The 15811-nt window shown below is 50.7% G+C and overlaps 1 protein-coding gene across 2 annotated transcripts in view; it reads left to right on the forward strand.

Moving 5' to 3' along the window:
- Positions 1-15811, forward strand: part of CFAP157 (cilia and flagella associated protein 157) — a 202134-nt gene that overhangs the window by 169454 nt on the left and 16869 nt on the right. Inside the window, exon 8 of one of the 2 annotated variants that reach the window (XM_085614126.1) lies at positions 8148-9143. In XM_085614126.1, the coding sequence (XP_085470252.1) occupies positions 8148-8346 (199 nt within the window). In that variant the 3' untranslated portion in view covers positions 8347-9143. Of the gene's footprint in view, positions 1-8147; positions 9144-15811 lie in introns of those variants that run through there. The other variant, XM_085614125.1, reaches the window with a different exon arrangement.

A 15811-nucleotide genomic window follows, 5' to 3' on the forward strand; every position in this document is an offset into this window, starting at 1 on the left:
TAAAATTCACATTGCCCTTATTTGGACATAGAAATCTGGCCCTTATTTTGACATTGTCCATACAAACGAAATACAGGCATGGCCACCTACATCCGTCCATCCACGCCACAACAAATTCTTGGAAAACCAGACCCTTAAGCCTTTATGAATTTCCCTCAGCTTGAATATTGATTTCTCCAAGAACTCATTAAGTATGCATGAACATCTATTCCTTAGGCGTTCATTCATGACGTTCCTCTGCCTGACTTTTACGTCAATACTGGCATTCCTAGACAACTTCAAGGTATTAATATACCAACACTTGCCCTGGCTAATTGCGGTTCCCGGAAGATTCGATCCAACCCAGACTACGCGGTTCGCCACGGCAAGTTCAGAAGGAGATCGAGTTTCAGCCTGATGCACTGACCTGACGCTGCCATCCTCCTCGCAGAGAATCCAGCTCCAGTGCTCTCTGACTTCCCTTGCGGGGGTTAGACTATTGAGTCCAGAAAAGAGATTCCAACCTCTCTCATTCTAAGGTATGGAGCTGACTAGAACTTAGAGAAACTTTTGGCAACTCTTGGCTAAAGTGAAATATAGCTAGCTATACTTTAGAAACGGCACCTACTTCAAACCTCGTACTGCACTTAGGTTAGGTACACTGGGGTAGAACAATTTAGAAGCATCAGATGAGTATCACATTTTAGCTTATGTTATTTATGTTTGTATTTTGATTAATATATGTCATAGCTGCAAACCATGCTATTGCAGTATTATTTTATCTTACTGCTAACCTCGTACATATTGTACTTTGCAGTCTGTCTTACGATTGTAGCAATTCATATCTCTTGCATGAGAAATAAGACTGTTCAATAAACCCTTTTATTGAAACGCCCGCCTCTCTATTTCTCTGCAACTCTGTAGAAACGAAGCATGCACGATTGACTGAGTGAAACTCTTATCTATTGTTTCCACGATTCTGAGACTGTTCCGATTCTAAAAGCAAACAAAGTTGTCATGTTTATGCGGTTGTCAGAGACTAATCCCTTCTTGTATATTCAAGAAGTTTCTAGTGACCTCTGAGTTAGCTGGCACACACAAGTAATTAAGTTTAATATACTCGATAGAGACATACTGACCTTAGTCCTATGTCAAATCTATACTGTATGTTATTCCAATGCGCAGAGCCTATCAGGGATATAGGAACTACACTACAGCCCTAAATTGATCTGTTATAACGGATTGCTTAAAATCAACCTTATATACAATAATTCCATGGTTTACATACATAGAAACCTTTTGCCAGGATCTGGAGCACCCTGACTATTTTTATAAACCAGAATCTCTAGCTGCAGTGAGTGGGAAAGATTTAAAAGCTGACTGTATAAAACACTTAGAGAATATAAGGATGTCCATTGAATTGATAAAGCCAACTGTTTTAAGAAATCAGCTTATTTTAACTAGCTTTGATTTGCAATTTTATCTGAGAGCAGTGCCGATCCAAAAGCAAAGATTTATTTTAACCCGATTTAAATGGATCTTTACCACCGCATGGTCACTTTTCCAGATCTAAATGACTGGTCCTCAAATTTACCTAAATGCCCCTGTGATGGCTCCTCTACACAGACCACAATGCATGTTGTCTCATTTTGTTGATTTTATAAGAGGTTGAGGGCTTATTATTTAAAAAACATTTAAAAGAACAGTTATTTATCCAGCGTCGACCAGTGTATCTTTTCCTACCGTCACTCCTTACCATTGACACATGCATAAGAATGTCACGTTTCCTATGGAGCGTCTTTCATGCCAGGAAAAATATTTTGAGAGAGGGTTTGCATAGTCCAGATGGTTAAGGAAAGAGTGACTTTAGATCTATGTAGGTAAAATGTACTGTTGAGTCCTTTTTAAATATCCACTCAGTATTTTATTATTAAAAAGATCTATTACAAGGTTGTGGAAACAGGATGGTATGATGGACCATTTCCAGGTTCTTACCCTCCTGTATTCCCTCAGTATTATTGACTGATTATTTGTATGTAGTTTAATGTGTGCGAATAAATATAAGGTACGGATGAATTCTAGATCGGTACATACTGTGGAGCTTTTTTAAGGGAATTATTTTTAAGAACGTATTAAGACCTGATAATGCTTGATAACTTTAATAACGCTTGATTACCAATCAATATAAGGCATAGATGATTTTTAGATTGGCACCCACCGCAAAGATTTTTAAGGGGAATAATACTAAGTATGTATTGAGACTTGATAAAGCTTGATATTTTAATGATGCTTATTTTACCTGTGTGATAATGAAATGAGTTTTGATAACATATTGCAATAAGTAGTTATATATGTGCATTTTATATTTGCTGTTCTTTTATGGTCATACATACCTGACTGAATAAAGATGATTTGATTGAGTGGTCCTAAGCCACGTGGTGTGGTTTGCAGTGTAGGTGGGTCTTGCTTCTTTCTTGTGGACAGGAAGCAGTCTATGCACCTTTGTGCCATTCAGGCCACATGGTTTATCTGCCTTTTCTGTAGGCACCTCTCGGCTCAGTGCTCCTATTCCTGCACACAGGACTGTAGGACTCAAGCCAACTGAGATGCAATCCTGCAGCTCTTCTGCGGCTGGACAGGTGTGGTGGCTTAGACCTCGTCCGGGTGTTCTATGACAAGTGCACGGGAGCAGAGCACCTGGCTGTCCGACTCTGGGGCAGGCATGGACACCCTGCCCTCTCCGTGAAGAACCAATGGCTAGTTCTTCAGATATGCCTGGAGGTGGCTGCGATGGAAGAGTGGCTTTTTACTGTTCTCCATGATTGCAGGATTTTGCCTCCTGTCTGTGGAGCTTCTGGAATCCTTGCTCGTGGTCTTCCTCTTACAATGCTTGAACTACAGAATCTGATTGAGACTACTAGCCGCAGATTCCTTCACGTAGAATTATCCCCAGGCGTGAGACTGGATCCGGAAACTTTTTGCCACAGCATCCCTGCGCGCCGGGGGCGGGGCGACATCACGCGACTCTGCCCAGGCGTCGTCCGCGTACGTGACATCAGCTAGGTCACATAAGACCCGCCCCGGTGCGCCTACATCAGTTTTTTCCTTTTCCGCGTGCAACGCGGATCCGTTCCTTGCTGCGGGCCTATTTAAGGCCCCCTTTCTTCCATTCTTTTTTGGTGGAACAGTGTGCAAATGCCTTCGGGCTTTAAAACTTGCAAGTTTTATGGGCGTCTTATGTCGGCGACGGACCCCCACCTCATTTGCATGTGGTGTTTGGGGGAGGATCACGGCACCTCAGATTGTGCGGCGTGCCAAAAGTTGAAGCCGAAGTCGCGACGGGAGCGCTGAATGAAACATCTCTCGGCGCGTCTCTCCAGATCGACGTCCTCCCCTCGGTCTACTTTGGCGGACAGCTTCAGGTCCGGCCGTGGTCGTCGTCCTCGCCTTTCTACGATGTCACGTGAGCGTCGCTCCCCGGTGGGTAAGTGTCACAGTTCATCCCCGGGGGCTGGTCTCCGGCCTACCGGGAGCGTCGACTCTCCGCGGGTGATGCGGCCCTGCGTGTCGTTCTATCCACCGTTTCCCGGTGTTGGGGCATCGAGAGTCCAGATGGAGACTTACACGGCGGCTTTGCAGGCCTCGCTGGCGTCTCCTCCTCCTTCCCCTCCTGGGGCGTCGACGGATCCCTCGCCTTGCGCAGGGCCCCGCGGTGCCACCGGTAGCTCCGGCCCCGGCACCGACTGGGTCGGATCCAGGCTTGGAAGATGTGGTGCTGTTGAGGTGTGGCTCCGCTAGGGCACCTCCTTCAGGCCACGGCATCTATGCCTCGCCGCAAACCCCCGCGGGGTCCCTGTGGTGTCGCGGGAGGTCGCCGGGGCTCGGGTCGCATCCCTGAGCCCCTCTTGGTCCCTTGGCAGGGTGGTCCTGTCTAAGGCTGAGGTGACGCCGCTATGGTGCTGGCAGCAGCTGGACCGTGCGGAGCTACAGGGGTCAGTGGCCCCTCCTCGTCCGGCTCCGGGTGGAGGTCGAGGGCAGACCCCTTGTCCCTCTCTGGGCCCCTCTCGTACCTCCTCACAGGCGGCTGCCTCGTTGGAGGGCGAGTCGGAGGCTGTATTTTCCCTTGCGCCGCCACAGGGGTTGCCGGGTGACCTTTGTCTCCTTTTGGGCCGTGGCCGGCAGAGGACTTCAGGGCTTCGGGCCCCTCCCCGGGCCCATCCCGTTCCCCCATGCAGGTGGTTGCCTCGGCGGGGGTCGGGCCGGCGGGGTGTTCGTCAGAAGAGCAGCAGTTCCCTCATTCTTCGGCTCCTCCTGACTTCCAGGCCTGGCCCTTGCCCACCCTGCTTGGCCTCGGGGACGGACGCCTTAGTTTGCAGCCGTCGCCCACAGAGGAGCTGATTTCTCCACTGCGGGGCCCTATGGATGCGGGTGCGGCCTTTGCTCACGCGGTGTACATGGCTGTGGGCATCCTGCGCATGGGTGAACCGGTGGCTCACTTTCCAGCGGACCATCTGTTGGAGGTCCTCCACCAGGGCTCTGGTGGGAGGGAAATCTTGCTTCCCTTTGAAGGTTCACTCCTTTCTGCCTTGACAGGGGCTTGGAGGCGTCCTGCCTCCGGGGACCCGGTGCCTCCACATCTTCTACATCGGCACCTTCCGACGCCGCGTGACCCGGCGTGCCTGTCCATTCACCCCTCAGCCACCAGTCCCCTTCTGCGGACTGCCTCTCCCTCCCTGCTGCCCCTGTTGGCTCCGTCATCCAGAGAGGCCCGATGGCTGGACACTTGGGGACGCAACATTTTCGCCTCAACCAGCGGCCCTTAACACCTTGTGTGTGCTGGCTAGGGCCTCCTCCTGTTTGTGGGACTCGGCTGAGTCTCTGGGGTCTGCAGCGTCCCAGAAGTCTGCTCAGGTGGATTTGCGGCACCATGCATTGGGCGGCCGGGAGCTTGCGGCTTTTATTCTCTGCTCCGCTCTGGACGTCTCTGAGGTGCTGGGCCGGGTCATGGATTCCTCAGTCGCTCTCCGTCGCCATGCTTGGCTTCGGGACAGCATCTTCCGCCATCCAGAAGCCATCCAGAAGCTCTTGGCAGGGCTCCGTCCTCCTCCTCCGTCCCCTCCTTAGTGACTTCTGCGTTAAGGTTGCTTTTGGGCCTTTTTAGGCCGGCGGTTATGGTTGTGGCGTATGTTTTTCTGGCCGTTTACATCCTCCTTGGGACTTTGGCATTGTTGGCTGCTGGACGGCCCCTTTGTTGTTGTGTGTGAGTTCTGCAGGAGTTGTTGCGCAGACTTGGCCCTGAGATTGGGCCTTCTGCTTTGCTTGGGCTGCAGTTAACCCTATAGCGGGGGTGCTTTTTTTCCCCGTGGTTCTTTTGTTTTTTCCTCTGCTGCGGAAGTTCTTCCAAAGAGGGTTCCCATATATTGGGACTTCACGTGCCCTATGCGGGGTTATGGTAGTTGTCATATGGCTTGTGCTCTGCTGGAGGATTCTGGTCGCCTTCGGGTACCTGTTCTCATGGTGTTTACGTAGGTTGCTTTTGCTTCTTGAGGTCATGTGCACGGCCACTCGTGGTGGTGGTCCGGGCCTCTCCTCCTCTCCCTGCTCCCGTTCTGCGGGCTGGGATGTCCCGGTGTGCTCCCTTGCCAGGCGTTGGCTACTTGTTCTTCTTGGGGCCTCGGGCTGTTCTTCCTGCTTCTGCACTTGTCTGCCGGCATTGTTCTGACTGGCAGGCTGCTCTCCATCTGGAAAGGGCTCGCCTTCTTCTCCTTGGTTTCCTTGGGCCCTCTAGGCATCTTCTTCTTCTTCCGTCTTCCTGTCTTGGCATTCGGCGGAAGCTATGTTGGCTTGTGGGGGAGTGGGGTGCGTCGGCCTCTCCGTCCTTGCCCTTGGTTCCTCTGCTGTGAGTGTATGAGCCTCTTCAGCCTTTCTTCCCTCCTACGTCCCCTTGGGGTTGGTGGGGTTCTGCTTGTGGGGGTTCCCTTGGCCTGGCAGAGGCGAGATTCTACCTGGTCCACGGATTTGGTCCCCTGTGGGGCCCTCTGTTCTGCTTTGGCTGGTGGGGTCCGTTCGCAGACCCTCCTTCCTAGGGGGTATTGCTAGGGTATCTATTCTACGTGAAGGAATCTGCGGCTAGTAGTCTCTATCAGATGTACGAGTTACTTGCCTTCGGTAACGATGTATCTGGTAGAGACGATTCTAGCTGCAGATTCCTTCACGGCCTGCCCTTCCTCCCCTGTTCTGCGAGGACCCTTGGGTTGGTCTTCGGTACTCGCCTCCCGGTGGGGGGCTGTGTCTCCTGTGAGGGCTTTCCTTGTTCTGGATGGGTGGCTCCGTCTGGGGGGGGCGGTTCATTCCTCCTTTGGTCCTTTGGAGGATGGGGTTCCGATGCTCCGGTGCCCTGCTGCTCTGGCTACTCCACTTTTGGGGGGGATTGCTTTCTATCCCTGTCCTCCCTTCCTTCCATTGCTATCCTCTGATTAAGGGTCATCTGGCCTTGTCTTTCCCTTGTCCCTTGTGGGTGGTTGCCCTCTAGGTTGGGGTGGCTTGGAGGTTTGTTGTCCCTGTCTGTCTTGGGACTGGTCCCATTCCTTGCTCAGGATGAGGGGGGTGGGCTTCCTACGTGTGCCATGACTTTTATGCCTGTTCTTGCCTTCGGGGCACAGGGATGGGAGGTTGTCTATGTGCGGGCAGGGTGGCTGCGCAGGTTTCTGCTTGTTCTTCTTCTTTCCCTGCCCTTGGGGTCTGCGGTGTTGGCACTACCCTGGTGGTGGCGTTAGTCACCGTTTCTTTACAATTTTTCTGCTCTTCGCACACTGTTCCCATGCTCCCACAGTTTTTTATCTGGTGGTTTCGCGTTGTGTTGCGGAAAAGTTCTCTGAAGAAAACTGACGTGGGCGCGCCGGGGCGGGTCTTATGTGACCTCGCTGACGTCACATATGCGGACGACGCCTGGGCGGAGTCGCGTGAAGTCGCCCCGCCCCCCGCGCGCAGGGATGCTGTGGCAAAAAGTTTCCGGATCCTGTCTCACGCCTGGGGATAATTCTACGTGAAGGAATCTGCGGCTAGAATGGTCTCTACCAGATACATCGTTACCGAAGGTAAGTAACTCGTACAATACCAGATTGTTGGGACCAGTCCAGTTGCTGAAGAGCCTCTCTCAGGTGTTGGGATGAGGATGTTACACCCAGTGCTGATGATCTGCTAATGGTGAGCTACTCTGTTCAAGATGTTGCTGTAGCACCTGGATCTCTGAGTGGAACTGATGGGGGCTCGCTGAGTTAGGCGAGCAGCTCTTGGGTGATGTAAATATGGCTACAAGTTCATATCTCTGGAGTTAGCACTTAGCCCCAGTGATGCACCTTCTAGTGCAGCTCTACCTCGATTCGTGGAGCCCACTCTCTCTGGTGATTGGGCGAGGACACTGCGATGCAACAGAAATGTCTTGCTTTAGATTTCTTTTAACAGTCTGAAAGGAGGAGCCTGGGTTTCTGCCTCAAGGGAAAAGAGCAAGTCCCTGGGGCTTTTGTTGTATGGTCATTCCGCTTCAGTCTTCTGTGCTGCACTGGAAAATAGCCCTAAAGAAACTCAAAGTACTGCTATGCCCTACCTTGTAACAATGTGACGTAACATTGGTTGGTACTTGAGCTTTCCTATGCTACCACCTATGGATTTTGATGCAAAGCTCTAGCTACTAAAAAGGGTGGCAGGACTCTGCACCAAAAATATATGCCTATGTGAAGCCGGCGGAACATTGGAGAGACATGTTTGTTCCTCACACCTTCCCAGGTTTGCATGTGAGCTGTAATGTACCGCATACATACAAACTGGGAGAAGTTTTAAACTACATCAAAGCATAGTATTTTGTATTCAAAGGGTACCCTTCCATAACAAAACCTATGCTTGACATCATGCAAACACCCTTGTTGTGCAAGGATTTGTGTGTGGTACAAGGCTACCTAAAGACCACTGGCACAGGGGGGAAGAGAAACCGTGCCATATCCTAGGACATATGGTGCTGTTCTGCGTTCTCCCTTTGATGCAACAGAAAGCAGCAACTTTGGTAGATGTGCGCGTTGCATTAAATGTAAATAAATCTGTCCCTTTGTGTGTAAATGTGACACATCATGTTGTAACTACCCTGATTTATTAAGATATTTTTTTCTGTTTAGGTTGAACATGACACCTGAAGTGAAGGCCAGCAGTGACATCTCTCACTACAGGATTGGAGATCTGGGACTTGTGCCTCGGCCTGACCCTAGTGCTGCCAATCTCAGCAACATGAGAATGCTTTCCAGGACATCACAACTAGGACCCCTGAGAGGAAGCACAAGTTCACGCAAGGTTCAGCAACTCCCAGCACTTGGCTGAAAGATCTGTAACACGGAGATGGCGCAGGGGCCGTCCATGACTGAGGTCAGGGAATGTCCCTGCGCCTTATCCGGTTAGAGAGGTGCCTTCTCTGTATTAGGTAGATGTGGGTCTTTTTGGGTGTATTTCTTTTCTAAAGCAGAGTTGCAATATTGGTCTATATCTGCCTGACTACAATGGGACTGTGCCAGTGAAGGCAGGGTGGACATCTGTACTCCTGGGCCTGCAAGTATTTCCTGATTTTCCTGGACTAGGTAGGGTAGGCATCTGGATATAAGGTCTAGCGTGACTTTCCTCATCCCTTGCCATCATCTCATGCACACCACAGCTCTCACCACCTTCTCCTTCTATGATGTTATCCTTTGCCATCAACCTAGGCATGCCACAGCGCTCCCTGTGTACTTCTCCTTCCGTGATGTGATCCTTTGTCATCAACCCAAGCGTTCCACAGCTCTCACCTCCTTCTCCTTCGGTGATATGATTTGCCATCAACTCATGCACAACACAGATCTCCACTCATGCTTCCCTTTCGGTGTTATCCTTTGCCACCAACCCAAGCATGCCACAGATCTCCACTCATGCTTCCCCTTCGGTGTTATCCTTTGCCACCAACCCAAGCATGCCACAGATCTCCACTCATGCTTCCCCTTCGGTGTTATCCTTTGCCACCAACCCAAGCATGCCACAGATCTCCACTCATGCTTCCCCTTCGGTGTTATCCTTTGCCACCAACCCAAGCATGCCACAGATCTCCACTCATGCTTCCCCTTCGGTGTTATCCTTTGCCACCAACCCAAGCATGCCACAGATCTCCACTCATGCTTCCCCTTCGGTGTTATCTTTTGCCACCAACCCAAGCATGCCACAGATCTCCACTCATGCTTCCCCTTCGGTGTTATCCTTTGCCACCAACCCAAGCATGCCACAGATCTCCACTCATGCTTCCCCTTCGGTGTTATCCTTTGCCACCAACCCAAGCATGCCACAGATCTCCACTCATGCTTCCCCTTCGGTGTTATCCTTTGCCACCAACCCAAGCATGCCACAGATCTCCACTCATGCTTCCCCTTCGGTGTTATCCTTTGCCACCAACGCAAGCATGCCACAGATCTCCACTCATGCTTCCCCTTCGGTCTTATCCTTTGCCACCAACCCAAGCATGCCACAGATCTCCACTCATGCTTCCCCTTCGGTGTTATCCTTTGCCACCAACCCAAGCATGCCACAACTCTCAACTCATGCTTCCCCTTCGGTGTTATCCTTTGCCACAAACCCAAGCATGCCACAGATCTCCACTCATGCTTCCCCTTCGGTGTTTGCCACCAACCCAAGCATGCCACAGATCTCCACTCATGCTTCCCTTTCGGTGTTATCCTTTGCCACCAACCCAAGCATGCCACAGATCTCCACTCATGCTTCCCCTTCGGTGTATGCCACCAACCCAAGCATGCCACAGATCTCCACTCATGCTTCCCCTTCGGTGTTCTCCTTTGCCACCAACCCAAGCATGCCACAGATCTCCACTCATGCTTCCCCTTCGGTGTTTGCCACCAACCCAAGCATGCCACAGATCTCCACTCATGCTTCCCCTTCGGTGTTCTCCTTTGCCACCAACCCAAGCATGCCACAGATCTCCACTCATGCTTCCCCTTCGGTGTTATCCTTTGCCACCAACCCAAGCATGCCACAGATCTCCACTCATGCTTCCCCTTCGGTGTTATCCTTTGCCACCAACCCAAGCATGCCACAACTCTCAACTCATGCTTTTCCTTCAGTGATGTTATCTTTTGCCATCAACCCAAGCATCGTTCGGCTCTCACCTCATTCATCTTCATTGGGTGGCGATATCCCTCTTCCTGCCTCAGCTTCTCCCTGCCCCTGCCTACCATTCCCACTGCCTGTTTATCACCGGGTCTTCCAGCTGATCCTTCTGCACCAATGCCACACAATCATTTATTGTCTGGATTATTGCCCCAGTGGTTCTCTCCTCTCCAGGATAACTCGCAGTGGCCGCATGGGGAATCTAGAATGCCACAACTGATATCCACTTTGCAAAGCTTCCTCTGCTGCTTCCTTGGCCGCATTCTCTGCTGCCATGTTCTGGTGGGTGCAAGGTCACTTTTTCCAGCAGCCTTCACTATACACACATGTATGTATGTATGTATGTATAGCACAAACCTAGCTGAAAAGTAGCAGAGCTACAACCACGTGTCCTAGACCACAGAATCAGAATCCACTACCATGTTAATACTCTTCTGCACCCTTGGTGTTGCACGTTTCTGTGCTACAGTAGTAGCTACTACCGCAGTGCACTCAACAGCTCACATGCTTGGTCTGGACCTGCCTAATCTTCTGAGGGTGTCCCACATTCTCTTATTTATAAGAGTACGTCACCACCACCCTCACCTCGGATTCCACTACCGAGAAGTAGATCTGTGTACATTTTGCACCAGGGGCTGTGGAATGTATTTAATGCTCAGATGGATAGTCTCAGAGGGGGCGATGCCCTGAGAGTGTTTCTTCCCCTACCATTACTCCATGGACGACTGATTTTCACTCTGCGATTTCACTGTGGCTTCCCCAACAGGGCCAATCACTTAGCAATCCAAGTGCTGCTTACACTTCCCATATTTAGGTTGTGGTGTGACACCATGCCTTCCAGCGAGTTACAAACCTTTCTTGAAGACCCAAGTGACTGCCAGAACCATCAGGTATCTTCACCTTCGACAAGACTTATCATATATCGGCATTCCTGTACACGTGTAAAAATAGCAGCAATTGAACCACTGCGGCTATAGCTGAAAAGGCAAGTTGTCTCTGGCAAGGGACTGCTGGTGCCTCCAAGATGGACTCCTTAAGTGTACAGAATGCTTCAGTTGTCTCCTTTCTAATCTCTTCTCCGACCCCCACAACATCTTAAGGAGCAGAGTGTCATTTCTGCGAATAAGGATAGCGATCTGAACCTGTGAATGCTCAACGCGCTCTGCAGCTCTCATTGTTCATCACCCAACCCAAGTACTCATAGCAAATATGTTCCTGTGAGGTGAAATCTTCGATCCCAAAAAGGGCATTGTTTAAAGCCTTCCCTCTGCTTGCTTTAAACCCCTCTTTTCTATTGTGTGCATGGCACCCCAAGCACCTCAGCATGTTCTTCGGTGGATGTGACAAGTGCGCTGATCTATCTCCTCTTGGCAGGGCAATAATCTGAACGTCTTCTTTGGGACCCAGTGAAAGATTGTTGGGAAATCTCTAAGGGCTTGTGGGATTGCAGTCCATTCACAGGTATGCTCTGCTCATTGAAAAGCTAATATATGCCAGCCTTTGTGAGGGGCCCTGGGGTGACCCTGCTGCTGATGTCTATCTGGGAGAACCCCGAATCCTCCAGGACAGTCTTTCCTAAGGCGGCCACTGCGGATTCAGACCACACACCGGTGCTTCCTGGCCATACAGGGGCAGAGAACCCTCACTTGATCCCCTCACCCAGACAAACCTCGATGACTATAAGAAGACATATGATGCGTCTGTGAAGTGCAACATAGGACTTGTCACAGCCACGTGCATCCCATTCTGCTCCTCCAAAGTCCAGCTTATTGCCAAAAGACACTCCTATCCCCAGGACTCACAATAGCATCAGATGTCCATGACTGGTGGCGTCTTACCTCCATCATCAGACACATCACTGCAGCTGTAGTGATGGTGAGGTCACCCATCTCGTCCATTCACAGAACCATCGTAGGCAGGTCAACTTCAAGGCCGCATGATAGGAGTTCCACTGATGGTAGACCACGCGTGTCACTGACCTCCAACCCTACCCCTTCGTAGGGGGTCCTGTATCCTCAGTTGTGCTATCTGTGAACAAACTTCCAAACAATTTGTTGGGTCGGTAATAACAGTGCTCAATGAAGGGCAAAAATAAGGCTTCCTCACCCCTTATATAATCTACTGTCGGCTTCTTCCTCAGTGTAACACTCTGGGGCAAATCTACTAAACAGCAGCACAATGCAGCGCAGCCTCCAAGAAAGCTGTGCTGCTTTGCACTCAAAGAAGATAGCATCACAGAGCCTTATCTACTAAGGTGGGCTGCCTTCCAATACAAAATACAGTGCTTAAACATACTTAAAAATTCAAAGCACTGTACAGCACAGTGCTGCACACATGCAATGTGTGAAAAGTTAATAGAAATAAGACCATTTCGCCTTGTTAGCGTCTGTTTTGAGAAGGTGTTAATTAATAATGCAAATTCAAAATTTGCTGGAGTCGTTTCCCTTTCTTTCCTCACAATTTGGAATGCACACCCTCGGCCCCTAACTCATTACTTCACTCAACCTGACCTGCTATAATTACACTGGTGAAACAGATCCTTCTAAATCTGGAAACACCTTCTAAATGGAAAACTGCACCTCTGGTCGATGGTTCTTAGCAGCCAATATCTGAAGCTGCTAAACCATTTGCAGCTCAGTTCCTTGAAGACGGAGATTCTTAGATACGTACCTGGTCTAAGTATGACCCTACACCAAGATGGGTTCCACACCCCAGACCATCACAACCCCTTTGAGTGCAATAAAGAACTTTGAGGTCATTGTGGACTCTAACATCTCCCACTGACTGCACTGGATTCCACTTTGAAGACTACCATACCCTTGGTGTGCTTCTGATGAGGCTGGGTGTTCCACGCCACCTTTCTCCAGACTAAACTCCAAATCTGTAATCAAAAGAAGAACTTCTGACCTAGAATAGTCTGATACATACTGGTAATCTTTATTCTCCAGTATTGAATCATTCATAGATTCACATACTTGGATCTTCCCCATCATGGAGGTGGGAGTCTCACATGCTACTTATGAGTATGCAGTAGAGCATTGTATAACAAAGCTGCTTTGAGAAGTGACATTGTTAACCAAGTCACATCATTTTAATATGAACTAAACTTCAGCCAGTCAGGAAGCAGAACCACTTCCCCTGGCCATGCAGGCAACTGGAACTCAGATTTCTTCCATTACATCATGCGAAGGAGGTCTCCCCGGGCTCTGCTCAGATTTCTTTCAGCACATCATGTGAAGGGGTCTCCCCGGGCTCTGCTCAGATTTCTTCCAGCATATCATGTGAAGGGGTCTTCCCGGGCTCTGCTCAGATTTATTCCAGCACATCATGTGAAGGGGTCTTCCCGGGCTCTGCTCAGATTTCTTCCAGCACATCATGTGAAGGGACTCTCCCCGGGCTCTGCTCAGATTTCTTCCAGCACATCATGCGAAGGGGGTCTCCCGGGCTCTGCTCAGATTTCTTCCAGCATATCATGTGAAGGGGGTCTCCCCGGGCTCTGCTCAGATTTCTTCCATCACATCATGTGAATGGACTCTCCCCGGGCTCTGCTCAGATTTCTTTCAGCACATCATGTGAAGGGACTCTCCCCGGGCTCTGCTCAGATTTCTTCCAGCACATCATGTGAAGGAGGTCTCCCCGGGCTCTGCTCAGATTTATTCCAGCACATCATGCGAAGGGACTCTCCCCGGGCTCTGCTCAGATTTCTTCCAGCACATCATGTGAAGGGGGTCTCCCCGGGCTCTGCTCAGATTTCTTCCATCACATCATGTGAATGGACTCTCCCCGGGCTCTGCTCAGATTTCTTCCAGCACATCATGTGAAGGAGGTCTCCCCGGGCTCTGCTCAGATTTCTTCCAGCACATCATGCGAAGGGACTCTCCCCGGGCTCTGCTCAGATTTATTCCAGCACATCATGTGAAGGGAGTCTCCCCGGGCTCTGCTCAGATTTCTTCCAGCACATCATGCGAAGGGGGTCTCCCAGAGCTCTGCTCAGATTTCTTCCAGCACATTATGCAAAGGGAGTCTCCCCGGGCTCTGCTCAGATTTCTTCCAGCACATCATGCGAAGGGACTCTCCCAGTGCTCTGCTCAGATTTCTTCCAGCACATCATGCGAAGGGGGTCTCCCGGGCTCTGCTCAGATTTCTTCCAGCATATCATGTGAAGGGGGTCTCCCCGGGCTCTGCTCAGATTTCTTCCATCACATCATGTGAATGGACTCTCCCCGGGCTCTGCTCAGATTTCTTCCAGCACATCATGTGAAGGGACTCTCCCCGGGCTCTGCTCAGATTTCTTCCAGCACATCATGTGAAGGAGGTCTCCCCGGGCTCTGCTCAGATTTATTCCAGCACATCATGCGAAGGGACTCTCCCCGGGCTCTGCTCAGATTTCTTCCAGCACATCATGTGAAGGGGGTCTCCCCGGGCTCTGCTCAGATTTATTCCAGCACATCATGTGAAGGGAGTCTCCCCGGGCTCTGCTCAGATTTCTTCCAGCACATCATGCGAAGGGGGTCTCCCAGAGCTCTGCTCAGATTTCTTCCAGCACATTATGCAAAGGGAGTCTCCCCGGGCTCTGCTCAGATTTATTCCAGCACATCATGTGAAGGGACTCTCCCCGGGCTCTGCTCAGATTTCTTCCAGCACATCATGTGAAGGGGGTCTCCCCGGGCTCTGCTCAGATTTCTTCCAGCACATCATGTGAATGGACTCTCCCCGGGCTCTGCTCAGATTTCTTCCAGCACATCATGTGAAGGGACTCTCCCCGGGCTCTGCTCAGATTTCTTCCAGCACATTATGCAAAGGGGGTCTCCCCAGGCTCTGCTCAGATTTCTTTCAGCACATCATGTGAAGGGGGTCTCCCCGGGCTCTGCTCAGATTTATTCCAGCACATCATGCGAAGGGGGTCTCCCCGGGCTCTGCTCAGATTTATTCCAGCACATCATGCGAAGGGGGTCTCCCCGGGCTCTGCTCAGATTTCTTCCAGCACATCATGCGAAGGGGGTCTCCAGTTTTACAGCGATAACGCTGATATTGTTCCAGCTTGAACCTTCCAAATCAAATGTGCTAAGGTGACATATTGTACTCTTGAATCCTGCATGGAAACTATGACAGAAGACTCTAGGAAAGGCCTCTTTAAGCCCTGGAATTCCAGTTGAAAGTTCAGGCTTTGTTCTGAGGTTCCTCACATGTTTCTTTCAGCACATAATGCGAATGGACTCTCCCCTGGCTCTGCTCAGATTTATTCCAGCACATCATGTGAAGGGGGTCTCCCCGGGCTCTGCTCAGATTTCTTCCAGCACATCATGTGAAGGGGGTCTCCCAGGGCTATTCCAGCACATCATAGGGATCATCGCTCAGCCCCACCCTCTTCAACGTCTACATGCGCCCCCTCGCAGCCATCGCACGCCAACACAACCTCAAGATCATCACATACGCCGACGACACCCAGCTGATCCTCTCCCTCACCAACGACCTGGACACCGCCAGAGCCAGCCTACACGAAGGGATGAAAGACGTCGCCGAATGGATGAAGAACAGCCGCCTGAAACTGAACTCGGACAAAACGGAGGTCCTCATCCTGGGATCATCACCCTCCGCCTGGGACGACTCCTGGTGGCCCCCTACCCTGGGCACCACCCCCAAG

Source organism: Triturus cristatus, chromosome 1_2 (assembly GCF_964204655.1).
Source record: "Triturus cristatus chromosome 1_2, aTriCri1.1, whole genome shotgun sequence".
In the NCBI taxonomy this organism is placed as follows: domain Eukaryota; kingdom Metazoa; phylum Chordata; class Amphibia; order Caudata; family Salamandridae; genus Triturus; species Triturus cristatus.